The sequence below is a fragment of the Podarcis bocagei genome, assembly GCF_964188305.1.
Source record: "Podarcis bocagei genome assembly, chromosome: 13".
Taxonomy (NCBI): domain Eukaryota; kingdom Metazoa; phylum Chordata; class Lepidosauria; order Squamata; family Lacertidae; genus Podarcis; species Podarcis bocagei.
The window spans coordinates 2,838,083-2,854,071 of NC_138138.1; the positions used below are offsets into that span (position 1 = coordinate 2,838,083).

The 15,989-nt window shown below is 43.0% G+C and overlaps 1 protein-coding gene across 1 annotated transcript in view; it reads right to left on the bottom strand.

Annotated features, from left to right (window-relative positions):
• TNS3 (tensin 3) overlaps positions 1–15,989 on the bottom strand; it is an 81,168-nt gene that overhangs the window by 54,942 nt on the left and 10,237 nt on the right. The window contains 5 exon segments of the mRNA XM_081168481.1: positions 1,196–1,219; positions 1,222–1,260; positions 2,129–2,255; positions 3,043–3,091; positions 3,093–3,116. Of these exon segments, the coding sequence (XP_081024607.1) occupies positions 1,196–1,219; positions 1,222–1,260; positions 2,129–2,255; positions 3,043–3,091; positions 3,093–3,116 (263 nt within the window).

A 15,989-nucleotide genomic window follows, 5' to 3' on the forward strand; every position in this document is an offset into this window, starting at 1 on the left:
GAGGTCCGGGGACAGACTGTCCCCGGACCTGGTCTGAAGGCGGTTTCCCTAGGAACGCATTAATTGATTTTCAATGCATTCCTATGGGAAACCGTGCATCGCAAGACGAAAAACTCGCAAGACGAAGAGACTTGCGGAACGAATTAATTTCGTCTTGCGAGGCACCACTGTATTGGCTTAGGCACTGGATGTCTAAAACAAGGGGGTTTATTCACCAGTAGGTGGAGCCTGTTGATGCTAATCCAACTATAGGCTCTCCCCTGATGTCACCGAGGGTCGTGCCATGGCCCCCCGCCAAGCAGGCATCGGACAGAGTACACGACCGCCAGATTCCTTTAACGGAATACCCAAAAATTGAAGGCATAGGCGATGGCCACACCTAGCCCTTTGACACACCACAACACATTATTCCAATGCCTAACCTACCCACCAATACCACAAAAAAGTTGTGACGATTGCTACGAGGTAGGCGAAAAAACCAAAAAGCCTAATGCCAAATGGAAAAATTCCTACCAGGCCCCCCAGACAACCAGGGCGACCAACCTAAGGTCCATAGCAAGGCCAATGAACTAAGACCCTGAGCTCAAAGGGAGTGGAGGGTGGGTGACTCGCGATGAGACGAAGGAGAGAAGAATGAGGCCGAGGAGGAGCTGGCGCCGCAGCAAAAGGCTGCTGTACACGCCCCCTCGGAGGCACCTGGTTGGGTGCCTGCCGAGGGGCGTGGGCGCCAGCCAGGTGAGAGAAGGAGGCAGGGGGCTAATGCCCCCTGCTAGGGGCGGAGCTCGGGCTCCCGGCCACAACCACTCCCCTCTCTTCCAGGGATGAGAGTCTTTGCCGACCAAGGCAGGGGAAATGTTTCTAAATGAAACTAGGATATTGCAGATGAAGGCTGAAATGCAAAGGCACAAATCACAGACTTGCACTCACGGGACAGCTGCATATTCCCGCATTGTATGGGGTTGGGTCACATGATCCTCAAGGTCCCTTCCACCTCTAAAAATATATATGATTCTACGTACTGAAGATTATCAGCCCCCATTCCTCCCGAAGGGAGTGCTGAAACATGTACAACGTCCTTTGGTTCCCAGCCATTGAGTCCTTCCTCAGTGAGCCCTTTGGACTCAAGTGAGTCTAGTCTGGAGTTACAACTTATAGGATTCAGCTGTAAGGCAGGAATTTTTTGAGGGGTACTCACCTTGGATTTTTTCTGAGGATCCTAAAACAACAGTTCAGCTTTCCCATAATCAGGGAAATGTTCATCTGTGAAAGGTACCACAATTTGTTTTAGAAAGTTAATTTCCCAGTGAACAGTCGGGCACATATGGAAATCAAGATTTTATAGAAGGATTATTTCATCGGAAGACACTTAAAAATTATTGATGCTTTGGCCCAAAGGACAAAGGAGTTAAAAAATCAATGCCTGGTTACCAAACGTTTTTTGTTTTTTTTTAATGTGCACAACGTATTTATTTATGTGGGTGTTGAAAGGAGGCCCTGCCCCCTGCTCTGCAAGGCCCCTTTCTACCTGGCCTCGGGGGCAGGGCCCACCCCCACCCCCACCCCCACCCGGAACAGCTAAAAGGCTCCTGGGAGGCCACCGGGACATGGCTGCTGCTGGAAATGCTTTTAAATGCTTTTAAATAGTTTTTAATCTGTGGTGTTTTAAATGTTGGGTTTTTTTGTTTTTGCTCTGTTGGGAGTGGGCTGTGCACCTGGTCCTTCAGGGGCAGTTACCCCATTCAGGATTAGGTAGTCCTCCACACCTACCCGCCCTGTCCCCCCAAAACAGTACTTCTGTCTGGATGAGTGTTCAGAACCCTAGGCCCTCACTTGTGGGGTGCCTCAGGGTTCCGTCCTCTCCCCCAGGCTTTTCAACATCTACATGAAGCTGCTGGGAGAGATCATCAGGGGGTTTGGGCTGGGTGTTCATCAGTACGCAGATGATACCCAGCTCTACCTCTCTTTTAAATCAGAACCAGTGAAGGCAGTGAATGTCTTGTGTGAGTGTCTGGAGGCGGTTGGCAGCTAACAGACTGAGACTGAATCCTGACAAGACAGAAGTACTGTTTACGCACATAGATGTGCTTAAATCCTCCTCTGCCATCTTCAAAGGTAGATGGATACTTGCCTGTGTTTGCATTCTCCAAGTCCTCTTTGTCAAACACCAGACTATATCCTTGAACAGCCCCTGTGTGGAATTGCAGGCGGAAAATATCACAGGTGGTACATCCGTATTTTTTATGGCAGCATTTCAGCTGAAATAGAGGAAAACACAGGTGAGGCAACTTCCAGTATTCATGCAGGCACAAAATGCTTAGGTATGTAGCAGAATATATCAGCAAAAAAATCCATATACTGTACTGTGGGGCAGATGTGTGCTGCACAGTAAGCATTGGTTTAGCCATGAGAACCCCAGGATGCAAAACTTTGCTTAGCCATGAATCTTGCTGGATAGCTTCAGGCAATGCAGACTGTTCCTCTGGCCATAATCCCTCAGAGTCACCTCACAGGGCTATAGTAAGAATGAGACCATAGCTACTCTTAGTCCTTGGAAAGCAACATGGGCTGTCCATCCACCTTAATCAGTCTTGTCTCTAGATCTCGACCATTTCAGACGGCACCGTTCCTGCCCAGTGCAGCCTGCAACCTAAGAACCTGATTCAAAGCTAAGCAAAATCTACAGGATGTTGAATTTTAGCCAACCCTGTTCTATAGGGCCTTCTAGTCTTACTTCTCTGCCTTGTTGTTAGACATATTGAACAGAAAGGATCCAATTTAGTTTGTAAATAAAGTCATAATAATACCCAGTATAATGTACTAGTAATACCCGGTATAATGTACTAAGTGACTTTTTATCTATGGTTTTCTTGATGACTCTTTACTTTGGCTCATCTCTGGATAACCTTTTGAGCTGCCTAAATTTAGCTAAAATACTAAATATTTGTAGGTTTTCTTCCTCCAAGGAAGATGGAGACAGTGTTTTTCTGTAGAAAAAATACACCCAGAGCATTTAAACATCAACGAAGTCCAGTTAATGCTTACCATAACATCTCCCTTCAGCAGCTGGGCTGGTTCCACTCCAATAGAGACACTTTTTATTCTCTGGCCCCACACTACTTAAAGAACAAAGAAGGGGAATTATGTGAGAGGCTGTATTTCAAAGTGCCGTCAAAAGAGATAATTTTGAACTCCAGGAGTCCAAATGGCTGAAACCTGATTTATACATTTAAAAAATCTCAGCCCCTCTGGGATTGTACCAACTCATTAAGTAGGTGCAGGAATAATATTGTTTAACTGAACCATTTTCACACAGAAAAATAGCTGCTTAGGGAGAAAGTGGCTCTCTCCATTTGGGATTCCTGATACAGAAGAGAACATGGATCATAGAATCATAGAATCATAGAATCATAGAGTTGGAATAGACCTCAAGGGCCATCGAGTCCAACCCCCTGCCAAGCAGGAAACACCATCAGAGCACTCCTGACATATGGTTGTCAAGCCTCTGCTTAAAGACCTCCAAAGGAGGAGACTCAACCACACTCCTTGGCAGCAAATTCCACTGTCAAACAGCTCTTACTGTCAGGAAGTGCTTCCTAATGTTTAGGTGGAATCTTCTTTCTTGTAGTTTGGATCCATTGCTCCGTGTCCGCTTCTCTGGAGCAGCAGAAAACAACCTTTCTCCCTCCTCTATATGACATCCTTATATATATTTGAACATGGCTATCATATCACCCCTTAACCTCCTCTTCTCCAGGCTAAACATGCCCAGCTCCCTTAGCCGTTCCTCATAAGGCATCGTTTCCAGGCCTTTGACCATTTTGGTTGCCCTCCTCTGGACACGTTCCAGTTTGTCAGTGTCCTTCTTGAACTGTGGTGCCCAGAACTGGACACAGTACTCCAGGTGAGGTCTGACCAGAGCAGAATACAGTGGCACTATTACTTCCCTTGATCCAGATGCTATACTCCTATTGATGCAGCCCAGAATTGCATTGGCTTTTTTAGCTGCCGCGTCCCACTGTTGGCTCATGTCAAGTTTGTGGTCAACCAAGACTCCTAGATCCTTTTCACATGTACTGCTCTCAAGCCAGGTGTCACCCATCTTGTATTTGTGCCTCTCATTTTTTTTGCCCAAGTGCAATACTTTACATTTCTCCCTGTTAAAATTCATCTTGTTTGTTTTTGCCCAGTTCTCTAATCTGTCAAGGTCGTTTTGAAGTGTGATCCTGTCCTCTGGGGTGTTAGCCACCCCCACCCCCCCAGTTTGGTGTCATCTGCAAATTTGATCAGGATGCCCTTGAGTCCATCATCCAAGTCGTTGATAAAGATGCTGAATAAGACCGGGCCCAAGACAGAACCCTGTGGCACCCCACTAGTCACTCTTCTCCAGGATGAAGAGGAACCATTGATGAGCACCCTTTGGGTTCGGTCAGTCAGCCAGTTACAAATCCACTGAGTGGTAGCAGAGTCAATACCGCATTTTACCAGCTTCTTTACAAGAATATCATGGGGCACCTTGTCGAATGCCTTGCTGAAATCAAGGTAGGCTACATCCACTGCGTTCCCTTCATCTACCAGGCTTGTAATTCTGTCAAAAAACGAGATCAGGTTAGTCTGACATGACTTATTTTTCAGAAATCCATGCTGACTATTGGTGATCACAGCATTCCTTTCTAGGTGCTCACAGACTGTTTGCTTAATGATCTGCTCCAGAATCTTCCCTGGTATTGATGTCAGACTGACTGGGCGGTAATTATTTGGGTCCTCTCTTTTCCCCTTTTTGAAAATAGGGACAACATTTGCCCTCCTCCAGTCTGCCGGGACTTCGCCTGTTCTCCAGGAATTCTCAAAGATGACTGCCAGTGGTTCTGAGATCACATCTGCCAGTTCTTTTAATACTCTTGGATGCAGTTCATCTGGCCCTGGAGACTTGAATACATCTAAACTAGCCAAGTATTCTTGTACTATCTCCTTAGTTATTCTGGGCTGTGTTTCCTCTGCTGAATCATTTGCTCCAAATTCTTCAGGTCGGGCATTGTTTTCTTTATCGAATATGGAGTGTATTCAGATGCACACTCTGGACTTGATTTCAAAAAGCTGATTTCAAAAAGCTTAAGGAACAACTGGGTGAAAATCCATGGTCAGAAATATGCAAAGAGAAGGGAGCAGGGTGGATGGGAGTTTCTTAGAGGTGAAATATTGAAGGAACAATTGCAAACAATTCCAACAAGAAAGGAAAGTGGTAGGCATCTAAGGAAACCAGTGTGGCTGCATAAGGAGCTCACAGATGAGCTGAGAGTTAATAAAGGCATGTACAGTATAAGAAATGGAAGAAAGAAAGGGGAAATCACTAGGGAGGAATCTACATGAGTAGCCAACACTTGCAGGGAGAAAGTCAGGCAGGCTAATTTTCAGAATGAGTTCAGTAATAATAAGAGTTTGCAGTAATAATAAGAGTTTATTCATTTCTGTTTGAAGGAAGAGGAAGAACAGTAAATGGTAGGTCCTTTGCATGGAAAAGATAGAGAAATGCTACTGGGTAACAGAGAGAAAGCAGAACTGCTCAACACCACTTTGCCTCTGTCTTCACCCAAAAGGAAAGCAATGACCAACATGGTGGTAACAGAAGAAACAAGGCAAGGAGGGAGCTGCAGCCCAAGCGAGGAAAAGAGGTGGTCAGGGAACACCAGGCTACTTTAAATGAATTCAGATCTCCAGGCCCTGATGAGCTGCACCCAAAGGGTATTAAGAACCTCGCAGTTGTAATCTCAGAACCTCTACCTATAATCTTTGAGAGTTCTTGGAGAGCAGGGGAGGTTCCTGCAGACTGGAGGTGGACAAATGTTAGGGGCGGGGAGAGGACAGCTTAGTATCAATACCAGAAAAAGTCATGGAACAGACCATTAAACAGTTGGACTGTGAGCAGTCAGAGAAGGATTTTGTGGTTACTAAGAGACAGCTTGGGTTTCTCAAAAACAAGTCATGCCAGAGTAATCTTATTTATTTTTAAAATATATAGAGAGTTACAAGCTTAGTGGATCAGGGGGATGCTGTGGATATAACATTGCTTGATTTCAATAAAGCTTTCAAAAAAGTCCCCCATGATATTCTTGTGGAGAAGCTGGTAAAATGTGGGCTGTGCAATGCTCATGGATTTGACTGAGCGAACCCAAAGAAGCATCAAATTTGCAGATGACACCAAACTGGGAGGGGTAGCTAATTCTGCAGAAGATAGTATCAGGACTCAAGATGACCTTAACAGACTGGATAACTCCACCATGTGAAGAAAAGCACTGAGCTGCCCACCTTTTCTCCAAGCCAGTCTGTCAGGTATCCCTTGCAAGTCCTTTTCACATGCAAAGAGGATACTTGAGACATGAGATATGTGACTGACTCAAAATCTTAATGGTCAGAAAGAGTCTGGGGGTCACTCCTCCCACATTAAGCAAAAGACTTAAAAAAGCTGATCCGCTTCTTGCAGCACCAGGAATCCAGGTTCCCTCTTAGCATCAGGCTTCCAAACTGGACTTTCTGTGAAGTTGACCATCCTTGCTGCTTATGAGTAAACCAGAACTGGTGCAGCTAGGATTCTTGGAGCCGTCTTGGTGGCTGCTCCCAAACTTTGGAACTCTCTCCCTGGAGAAGCTAGAATGGCTGCCTCCTTGTTGTCCTTCCGTCAGCAAGTGAAGACCTTCTTGTTCCAAACGGCTTTGGGAATCTGACTGCCTTTAAGGAAAAGACTGATGCTGTGCCCTTTCCACTGGAATTATCTGTATGTTTTAATAGGTCTTAGATAGATCAATACAGATAGAGGTAGAGATATAATTTTATTTCTATTTCATTGTTTTTTAATTACAGGCGGCAATCATTCTGCATGGCGGTTCTGTTCCTGGAACCCACATGTCGAATTCCCCCCACCCCTGGTCTGCCCCCATTCGGCCTTCTTCCAGGTCCAAAAGGCTGCATGCGTCAGTGATTGCGTCAGTTGGACACGCCTAAAGTGGTCACTGCCTGTATGATAGTAGTAATAGTAGTAGTAGTAGTAATAATAATAATAATTGTGAGGGAACTGACATCGGAGCCAGAGGCGGAGGGAAGGCTCTCAAGTGATGCTGGAGAGGGACCCAGCAGGGAGAGAGGTAGCTCAGCGGGGGAAGGAAATCAGCGCAACACCAGGGATAAAGGGGGGCAGATGGGGGAATCGGCGAGAGGGCTCCAGGACTCCTCGCTGGAGACCAGCGGGGAGAGCACGGGTCCTCCGCTACCCACACCCTCCCTGCGCAGAAGACTTCCACGCAGGTAGAGTAGGAGGAGACTTGGCGTCAAACAGCTTTTATGCTGGAAAAGGTTTAAGAAACGCCCACTGACGGATTCTGCTAGCGACTGAGGCAGCCGCGAAGTGAAGGGCTGTCCAGACAGAAAAGGTTTAACAAGGCAACATAGCCAGGAGTGGCGGCAACTTACGCACGAGCAACCCCTATATTCATTACAACAACAACAACAACAACAACAACAACAACAACAACAACAACAACAACAACAACAACAATAATAATAATAATGTCCTTTTAGAGCCACAGAGTTCAGATTTATTTAGCAATCTGTTTTGACCTTCTGCCAGCTTCCTCCCCACCCTTTATTCCTAATAAAGTTTCTTAATTTGACAGCAATTGTTAACCACAGGGTTTTAGGATCTCCATGTGCCCAGACACTTGGCATTCAGGCTACTGGGCATTTAGGATTGGAGTTGTAAGTGACCAGCTTGCTTTTCTGAGGTTTGGAAGAGACTCAGAGAGAGGGCAGGCTGTCTTTAAACTCTGAATAACTCATACGGGAAGTGGGATTTTTTATGCCATGCCTCAATAGCTTTTCTTCTTACAAGTCAATAACTGGGGGAGATTAAAATTAGAATTCAAGAGGCTTTTCTCATGTTTTTCCGATTCCACATGGAAAAAGCAATGTAAAACAACACTGAAGTTTAAAAGTTTAAAAGCAAGAAACAACTAAAATTGATGAGAACATTGTAGGAGTGGGGTCTAAGGGATGTATGGAATGAGAGTAATCCAGGGGACACAATCCACACATTTGTCACCCTTTTTTTAGCTCACAATCTAAAATAGACTTTTAAAGGAAGTGCAGACAGCTCATATTGACAAAATCAAAATAACAGACCATGTTCCAGTGAGTGCACAGTTCCTATTAACTCTGTCAGAAATTGTGACCCATATTTGGTATTTTGGTCCTGTCCTTGACATCATTAGATTTTTTTTAAAAAAGAAAAATAATACAGAAGGAACAGTTTCAGAATTGCTGTGGGAAACAATGAAGACAGTGTTTAAAGGTCTATGTATGCAAGAAAAATCAAGAGTGAATAAAATCTACGAGGCACAAAATACACAGTTACAACAGGAAGTCTCTTCCCTGGAGCCAAGACACAGGGCAACAAGTTCAAAACAAGTTTACAAACAACTACCTATTATGAAGGATGTTCTTCTCATTATAGGGGATTGGAATGCTAAAGGAGGGAGTCCAGAGATAAAAGGAACAACTGGCAAGTTTGGCCTTGGAGTTCAAAACGAAGCAGGGCAAAGGCTAATAGAGTTCTGCCAAGAGAACAAGCTGGTCATCACAAACACTCTTTTCCAACAACACAAGAGACGACTCTACACATGGACATCCCCAGATGGGCAGCATCGAAATCAGATTGATTATATTCTCTGCAGCCAAAGATGGAGAAGCTCTATACAGTCAGCAAAAACAAGATCTGGAGCTGACTGTGGCTCAGATCATCAGCTTCTTATAGCAAAATTCCAGCTTAAACTGAAGAAAGTAAGAAAAACCACTGGGCCGGTAAGATACAATATAAATCAAATCCCTTGTGAATACACAGTGGAAGTGAGGAACAGGTTTAAGGATTTAGATTTGGTGGACAGAGTGCCTGAAGAACTATGGATGGAGGCCTGTAACATTATACAGGAGGCAGCAACGAAAACCATCCCAATGAAAAGGAAATGCAAGAAAGCAGAAAGTGGCTGTCCAACGAGGCCTTACAAATAGCAGGGGAGAGAAGGCAAGCAAAATGCGAGGGAGATAGTGAAAGATACAGGAAATTGAATGCAGAGTTCCAAAAAATAGCAAGGAGAGACAAGAGGGCTTTCTTAAATGAGCAATGCAAAGAAATAGAGGAAAACAACAGAATGGGAAAAACCAAAAATCTGTTCAAGAAAATTGGAGATATGAAAGGAACATTTCGTACAAAGATTACCATAATAAAGGACAAAAGTGGAAAGGACCTAACAGAAGCAGAAGACGTCAAGAAGAGTGGCAAGAATACACAGAGGAATTATACCAGAAAGATAAGGATGTCTCATACACCCCAGGTAATGTGGTTGCTGACCCTGAGCCAGACATCTTGGAGAGTGAAGTCAAATGGGCCTTAGAAAGCACTGCTAATAACAAGGCCAGTGGAAGTGATGATATTCCAGCTGAACTATTTAAAATTTTAAACGATGACGCTGTTAAGGTGCTACACTCAATATGCCAACAAGTTTGGAAAACTCAGCAGTGGCCAGAGGATTGGAGAAGATCAGTCTATATCCCAGTCCCAAAGAAGGGCAGTGCTAAAGAATGCTCCAACTATCGCACAATTGCACTCATTTCACACGCTAGCAAGGTTATGCTTAAAATTCTACAAGGAAGGCTCAAGCTGTATGTGGACCGAGAACTCCCAGAAGTGCAAGCTGGATTTAGAAGAGGCAGAGGAACCAGAGACCAAACTGCAAACATGCGCTGGATTATGGATAAAGCTAGAGAGTTCCAGAAAGACATCTACTTCTGCTTCATTGACTATGCAAAAGCCTTTGACTGTGTCAACCACAGCAAACTATGGCAAGTTCTTAAAGAAATGGGAGTGCCTGATCACCTCATCTGTCACCTGAGAAATCTCTATGTGGGACAAGAAGCTACAGTTAGAACTGGATATGGAACAACTGATTGGTTCAAAATTGGGAAAGGAGTACGACAAGGCTGTATGTTGTCTGCCTGTTTATTTAACTTATATGCAGAATTCATCATGCAAAAGGCTAGATTGAATGAATCCCAAACCGTAATTAAGATTGCCAGGCCAAATGGCCAAAATATTGGGAAATTTTGGAACAAGAAGGAGACAAATTGAAATTGCAGAGTTTTGAGAAATTAAAAGATAAAGTGCGAGACTGGCTTCATTACTATCAGATAATGGAGGCATATAACTTGGATAAGAAAATTGGCTTCCAGGTGGAAAAATCAAAATTAGAAACAGAACTGTTAGAACCTAAAACTAAGATTTTGTCAAAGATGTATAACTTGCTGTTGAAATGGAATACTCAGGATGAAACGGTCAAATCTGCTATGATTAAATGGGCACAAGATGTTGGACATAACATTATGTTTGCTGACTGGGAACAGTTGTGGACCACAGGTATGAAATTTACGGCATGTAATGCCCTAAGAGAGAATATTATGAAAATGATATACAGGTGGTACATGACACCAGTCAAGCTTGCAAAAATCTATCATTTGCCTGATAATAAATGTTGGAAATGTCAAGAAACTGAAGGTACATTCTTTCACCTTTGGTGGACGTGCCCAAGGATTAAGGCTTTCTGGGAGATGATCTATAATGAAATGAAAAAGGTATTTAAATATACCTTCCTGAAGAAACCAGAGGCCTTTCTCCTGGGCATTGTCAGCCAATTGGTGCCAAAGAAGGATAGAACTTTCTTTATGTATGCCACAACAGCAGCAAGAATACTCATCGCAAAGTACTGGAAGACACAAGATCTACCCACCTTGGAAGAATGGCAGATGAAGGTGATGGACTATATGGAACTGGCAGAAATGACTGGCAGAATCCGAGACCAGGGAGAAGAGTCGGTGAAAGAAGATTGGAAGAAATTTAAAGACTATCTACAGAAATACTGTAAAATTAATGAATGTTAGAATGATGTTGGATAGAAACTAAGTGGTCTTTAGCTGTAATGCTATAAGAGAATATGAGAAAATGGTTATTAATAGGTAAAAAATTAATGTTATAATATTTTAAAATTGAAGATTAAGATGAATGAAGAGGGGAGGGATTTGCTGAATTAACAATTTGAACTGGAATACAGAAAAGGGAGGCGTGAGGAGGTCCGGGAAATAAGCAAATGAAAAATATGTGACGGAAAGACTGAATTGTTTTTAACTATTTTTATTTTGTATTTTTCTTTTTTTTGTAATTTCTTGAAAATCTCAATAAATATCTTATATATATATAAAAAATAAGATTGCCGGAATAAATATCAACCACCTGACACAACCTTGATGGCAGAAAGTGAGGGGGAATTAAATAACCCTTTAATGAGGGTGAAAGAGGAGAACGCAAAATATGGTCTGACGCTCAGCATCAAAAAAAGAAGATCATGGCCACTGGTCCCATCACCTCCTGGCAAATAGAAGGGGAAGAAATGGAGGCAGTGAGAGATTTTACTTTCTTGGGCTCCATGATCACTGCAGATGGTGACAGCGGTCATGAAATTAAAAGACGCCTGTTTCTTGGGAGGAAAGCAATGACAAACCTAGACAGCATCTTGAAAAGCAGAGACATCACCTTGCCAACAAAGGTCCATATAGTTAAAGCCATGGTTTTCCCTGTAGCGATGTATGGAAGTGAGAGCTGGACCATAAAGAAGGCTGATCGCCGAAGAATTGATGCTTTTGAATTCTGGTGCTGGAGGAGACTCTTGAGAGTCCCATGGACTGCAAGAAGATCAAACCTCTCCATCCTTAAGGAAATCAGCCCTGAGTGCTCACTGGAAGGACAGATCGTGAAGCTGAGGCTCCAATACTTTGGCCACCTCATGAGATGAGAAGACTCCCTGGAAAAGACCCTGATGTTGGGAAAGATGGAGGGCACAAGGAGAAGGGGACAACAGAGGACGAGATGGTGGGACAGTGTTCTTGAAGCTACCAGCATGAGTTTGACGAAACTGTGGGAGGCAGTGGAAGACAGGAGGGCCTGGCGTGCTCTGGTCCAGGGGGTCACGAAGAGTCGGACACGACTAAACAACTAAACAACAACAACATATTATGTGAAAAGAACTAAAAGCAATAGAAATTGATAAAAAAATTGTACAAATTCTACATTAAAAACAAAAGTATTAAGAATATTGGGGTAAGGGATCCAAACTATTAGCTGCTAGTTGCAAAAAATGAGAAACAAAGCTGTAATTACAGGTATAAAAATGAAAACAGAAGAAAGGTTTTATAGAACAAAATCAGAATTTAATAAGTTTTTCTTCTCTGTACTCCTCCCCACCCCCCCTCTAGAATAAATTACTAGATACCAAAGCAATACCTATACTAAAGGAAGAGGACAGTAAATGTATGGAAAATAGGTATCAGAGGAGAAGATAAAAGAAGTAATTTAAAACTTGAAGGTGGGGAAATCATGTGGCCCTAATAAATAATAATAATAATAATAATAATAATAATAATAATAATAATAATTTTATTATTTATTTTATTATTTACAACCCGTTGTGATGGTTTTGAAACACCCTTTTACAAAACATTTAAGGAACACACACTTCCACAAACGGCCAGGCTATGCAATGTGTTGGGGGGGGGGAGCTGTAAGCCCCAGCCTCCTTCCAATTCTTGCATCCCACACAGATTCAATTCCAGGAATAGCCAGAGGAGCTTCCTGATGAGGTAACGGCCTAAGCCTGGGTTGTTAAGGTAACGAAGGAAGTGGCTCTGTGCCAGAGGACAAATGAGGGGGCCCCTTCCCTCCCGTGTCTGGTAGTTTGAAAGACAAAAAACTTGAGTGGGGTGTGCAAGCTAGAAGCTGCAGGCTGGGCAGCTGGGAGACACAGCGATGCCTGATTTCTGTTGGAATCCAAGGCTGTGGCTCTGGGAGAAGCAATACCATCCTGAGGCGTTAATGCTGTGAACTCCTCCATCGTAGGCTCAGGTTGTATACATGTGCAAATAACCTCATTGCAGAGGAAGCACGAACCCTGGGTAAGTGCCTGCTGCAACCCCTCACCGCTCAGAGACTGGGGTGGAATGCAACACAACACTATTTTAGCCAGTAGCCCACTTCCTGCAACTTCAAAGCATTCAAGCATCGTGGTTCTTCCCAAGGATCCCACCAACCAATCTCTTTGTTAAATATAGATTATAAAATATTTACAGCCATTCTGGTCATTAGATTAAAAATGTTTACTTGCAGTTATATACACCCAGAGCAACCTGGGTTTGTTCTTGGGGGAATAACTGATCCAATAAGGAAATTGGATCAGTAATTCCCACTTCATTTCAACAGAGACAGTTCCTTACAAGTCTCTTGTCCGCTTCCAAAGACTCATGGGGCTGCCTGCCGCCTGGGAGCTTCTTAGAGCAGATCTGGATGTTACTGGGGGAGGTGACAAACGCTGGGATCTCAACCTCGCTCTCTCCCTGCCTCTACCGCTCTGCCTCACATTTCCTCTCCTTGCAGCCCAACTTCCATTATGTGTCTGCACTCAGCATATTTACAGGCCTGTATTAACTCAACAAGGAGCTCCCTATTTGCAAACAGATACCAGAAGTTATTCTGCAACACTAAGTCATGGAAAACCAGTTCAATGCTGCCGCTCTGCTCGTACATGTCCACCCAGCTGCAGCAGAGGTCATTGTCTAGTTTCATAGATGGCCCTAAAATGTCCCGAATGTCCGCTAACAGTCCAGCCTCCAGTCCATGGTAATGCAGAACTGGCCAGTTGCGTAGGATCTCCTTAGAGCTCGAGCCCTGGACAGAAGCATGAGATTTTGAGTTAGCTCCCTTAAGATTAGGGGCCTCAATAGTAGCTACCACATCAGCATGGGAGCATGGAAGTGGTGTCCAATCATCTTGCTGGCAGCTGCTCTCTATGTTGGAAAAAAGAGTTGTCCATCTCCCGGGGATGTTGTTCTTTCAAGGCATCAAAGTCTGGCAGCCATAGCACTGGCAAGTGCATGTGGGTGGAGAGCCCTGAAACAATCCTGCCTTCCAAGCTCATCCACCCCCATTAGCTCAGGGGCAGAGGTGGACAGTGCCAGGGGGTGAATGAATCTTTCCAGGTACTAGCACAGGTGGCCTTACACACCATTCCAGTAGTCCATGCTGGCCTTGGGGCGTCTTTTCCTACGATCAGTGTAATTTTCGTTTTTTTATATATATATAAATTTTTATTGATTTTACAAAAAAAAAATTTAAAACAATACAAACATATAAAAAGACATACAAACACATATAGTTTCATGACCTTTTTTCATAAACCTTGTTTCTCGGACTCCCCCATACCTCCCCTTTCTGCATCCCAATGTCCAAAATTTTCCAGCAACTTCTAAATTAGTTCTGTCACACATATGTCTTCTTAATCTTTCCTTCAGTCTAATCTTATATCGCTGTAGCCCTTTCTTTCTCAAAACCTCGACATTCTAACATTCATCAAGTTTATAATAGTCCTTAAGATAAGTTTTAAATTTCTTCCATTCTTCTTCCGCCGTCTCCTTCCCCTGGTCGCGGATTCTGCCAGTCATCTCAGCCAGTGTCATATAGTCCATCACTTTCATCTGCCATTCTTCCAGAGTGGGTAGATCTTGTGTCTTCCAATACTTTGCGATAAGTATTCTTGCTGCTGTCGTAGCATACATAAAAAAGATTCTATCTTTCTTTGACACCAATTGACCGACAATGCCCAAGATAAAGGCCTCTGGCCTTTATGAAAAGTACCTTTTTCATTTCGTTATATATCATTTCCCAGAAAGCCTTAATCTTCGGGCACGTCCACCAAAGGTGATAGAAAGTACCTTCAGTTTCTTTACACTTCCAACACTTATTATCAGGCAAATGATAAATTTTTGCTAGCTTGACTGGGGTCATGTACCACCTATAGATCATTTTCATAATATTTTCCTTTAAGGCATTACATGCCGTAAATTTTATGCCGGTGTTCTATAACCATTCCCAGTCAACAAACATAATGTTATGACCAATGTCCTGTGCCCACTTAATCATAGCCGATTTAACTGTTTCATCTTGTGTATTCCATTTCAGCAGCAAATTATACATTCCTGACAAATTTTTAGTATTGGGTTCTAACAATTCAGTTTCTAATTTTGATTTCTCCACCTGGAAGCCAATTTTCCTATCTTGTTTATAGACCTCCATTATTTGATAATAATGGAGCCAATCTCGTACTTTAGGTTTCAATTTCTCATGAATTTGTAATTTTAATTTGTCTCCATCTTGTTCCAAGATTTCCCAATACTTTGGCCATTCGGCCTCCATATTGAGTTTCTTCAATGCCTTAGCCTCCAAGGGTGACAACCATCTAGGGGTTTTGTTTTCCAACAAATCTTTATATCTTATCCAAACATTAAATAGCGCTTTTCTGACAATGTGATTTTTAAAGGCCCTATGCACTTTGATTTTATCATACCATAAATATGCATGCCAACCAAATGCATTATTAAAACCTTCTAAATCCAAGATATCTGTGTTCTTGAGGAGCATCCACTCTTTCAGCCAGCAAAACGCTGCTGCTTCATAGTACAGTTTTAAGTCCGGCAGGGCAAATCCCCCTCTTTCTTTTGCATTTGTAAGTACTTTAAATTTTATTCTGGGCTTTTTGCCCTGCCAGACAAATTTCGAGATGTCTTTCTGCCACCTCTTGAAACAATCCATCTTGTCCAGAATCTGTAAGGTTTGAAACAAAAATAACATTCTAGGCAATACATTCATCTTAATAACTGCAATTCGGCCTAACATTGACAATTTCAAATTTGACCATATTTCTAGATCTTTTTTAATTTCTAACCAACATTTTTCATAGTTGTCTTTATACAAGTTCAAATTTTTAGATGTCAAGTGAACCCCTAGGTATTTCACCTTCTTCACCACTGTCAAACCTGTCTCTTCTTGAAATTTCTCCTTCTCCGTGACT